At 35.3% G+C, this 1608-nt stretch overlaps 1 protein-coding gene across 1 annotated transcript; it reads right to left on the bottom strand.

Annotated features, from left to right (window-relative positions):
- Nucleotides 1-97: 97 nt before the first annotated feature.
- Nucleotides 98-1587, bottom strand: LOC111382431 (pentatricopeptide repeat-containing protein At5g04810, chloroplastic-like). The gene is made up of 2 exons (XM_023006405.1): nt 705-1587; nt 98-199 (listed from the first exon to the last, which is right to left on the bottom strand). The coding sequence occupies exons 1-2, from the start codon at nt 906-908 to the stop codon at nt 113-115; spliced, it is 291 nt and encodes a 96-aa protein (XP_022862173.1). The 5' UTR covers nt 909-1587; the 3' UTR covers nt 98-112.
- Nucleotides 1588-1608: the final 21 nt, after the last annotated feature.

Below are 1608 nucleotides of genomic sequence, written 5' to 3'. Positions count from 1 at the left end.
TCACATGGAAAACCCCAAGATTTTTTTATTGTCGTGGGGTCCATCCCCTCGTGAGGGGAGTGTACGCTGGAGTGTCAACCTTGGTGTACAAATAGCATTTTCCTAAATAAGTTCAGGCAAGGAAAGAAGTTGCGGATACCTTGGTATAAAGATTGATGAGACATCCATAAGTGATTACAGAAGGTGTGAACCCGCACTCCTACAGTCACAATCACGTGTCAGATGGCGAGATTAGTGTACATAGTACAAAATAAAATACCAGCAATTTCATCCTTTGCAACAAGTTATAGCACTTTACTCAGATCAATTGGCCTTTGTGTGCTTATATTTTCTACTCCAAAAAGAACACTAACGACGAATGAAATTAAATTTATGTAGCGCCCATTATTTTAAGTATGATATTACTGCTCCCTATTAGTAAGTTTTCACAAAATTGATAATTAAGCATTCTATTACTTGAGTTGCCATAAAGGACGTTTAATTAAGAACAGGTATTGTGCTTTTTCTCATTATCCTCACAAATCCATTCAAGAACCACCACCCCCGACAAAAAATGGAATTAGATAAAATTGATGAATTAAATACTCTAATAAATTTCACTGTGTTAAACATATGCAGTGAATTCAGGATGATGGGTTCTTTCTGGTAAGAGGTAGCAAGTTAAGGAGTCAAATCCTCACACTCATTGTATCATAAGCATATACCTTTAGTCTATTAAACACAATGAGACATTTTTCTTCATTTCCTATCATGGTATAACCATCCATCATGGTGTGATATAAGTCAATTGCAGCATCTATACCCTCTTCTTCCATCTCTCTAACCAATGCCTCAGCGCGGTCCATGTAACATCCTTGACTGCAGTATTTGGAATAATAAAGATAAGAGAAACAAAATTGTGACTGCATTAAAAATCGAACTGCAAAGATAATACCAACTAACAACAAGCTAAGCCTTATTCTCAATAAATTTGTTCACAGTTGCATAAAATCCTTTTTTAAACAGCAAAAATAAACTCAAAATAAAAATAAAAAACAACTAACAGCTGCCATGACAATGCATAATTCACTACATATCCAGCATCTCCAACATGTGAACAGTACTCAATACACTGTTACAAAGTCTTTGGATTTCTCTAACAAATTCTTCAGTTAATCTGTTCCTCTCTTTTCCTTTACTCGGCTACTTCAATGAGATTCAATGAGTATTGTGCACTGATAACCTCTAACATGACAATGTTAAGTCCGTTTATTTGAAGAGAATATAATGTATACAATGTTGAGTTCTTTGAATGCTACATCCATGTCAAAGTGCAAAATCTATAATTCATGGAAAAAGCTACAGGTACACCTCCCCTTATGCAGCTGTTTTGGCTTTCTGGAAACTGTATAAGAGGGCAGTAGAATACTATAATAAATGAATGGATAAATCCATACGCATGGAATAAGGGCAGTAGAGGTGCATCAAATATTTATACAAGGAACTGTATAAGAGTAATCATGCCCGCCTTAAAAGTAGAATCTGAAATGAAGCAAGCCAAATACAGCATGTGGCAGACTCAATAATTCATTGCCCTTACAGATAATCAATCAATTAAACTCATTTGCA

The sequence above is a fragment of the Olea europaea genome, unplaced genomic scaffold, assembly GCF_002742605.1.
Source record: "Olea europaea var. sylvestris unplaced genomic scaffold, O_europaea_v1 scaffold24965, whole genome shotgun sequence".
NCBI lineage: Eukaryota > Viridiplantae > Streptophyta > Magnoliopsida > Lamiales > Oleaceae > Olea > Olea europaea.
The sequence above is the reverse complement of the archived record's forward strand: the minus strand, read 5'-3'. Positions and strand labels throughout refer to the sequence as shown.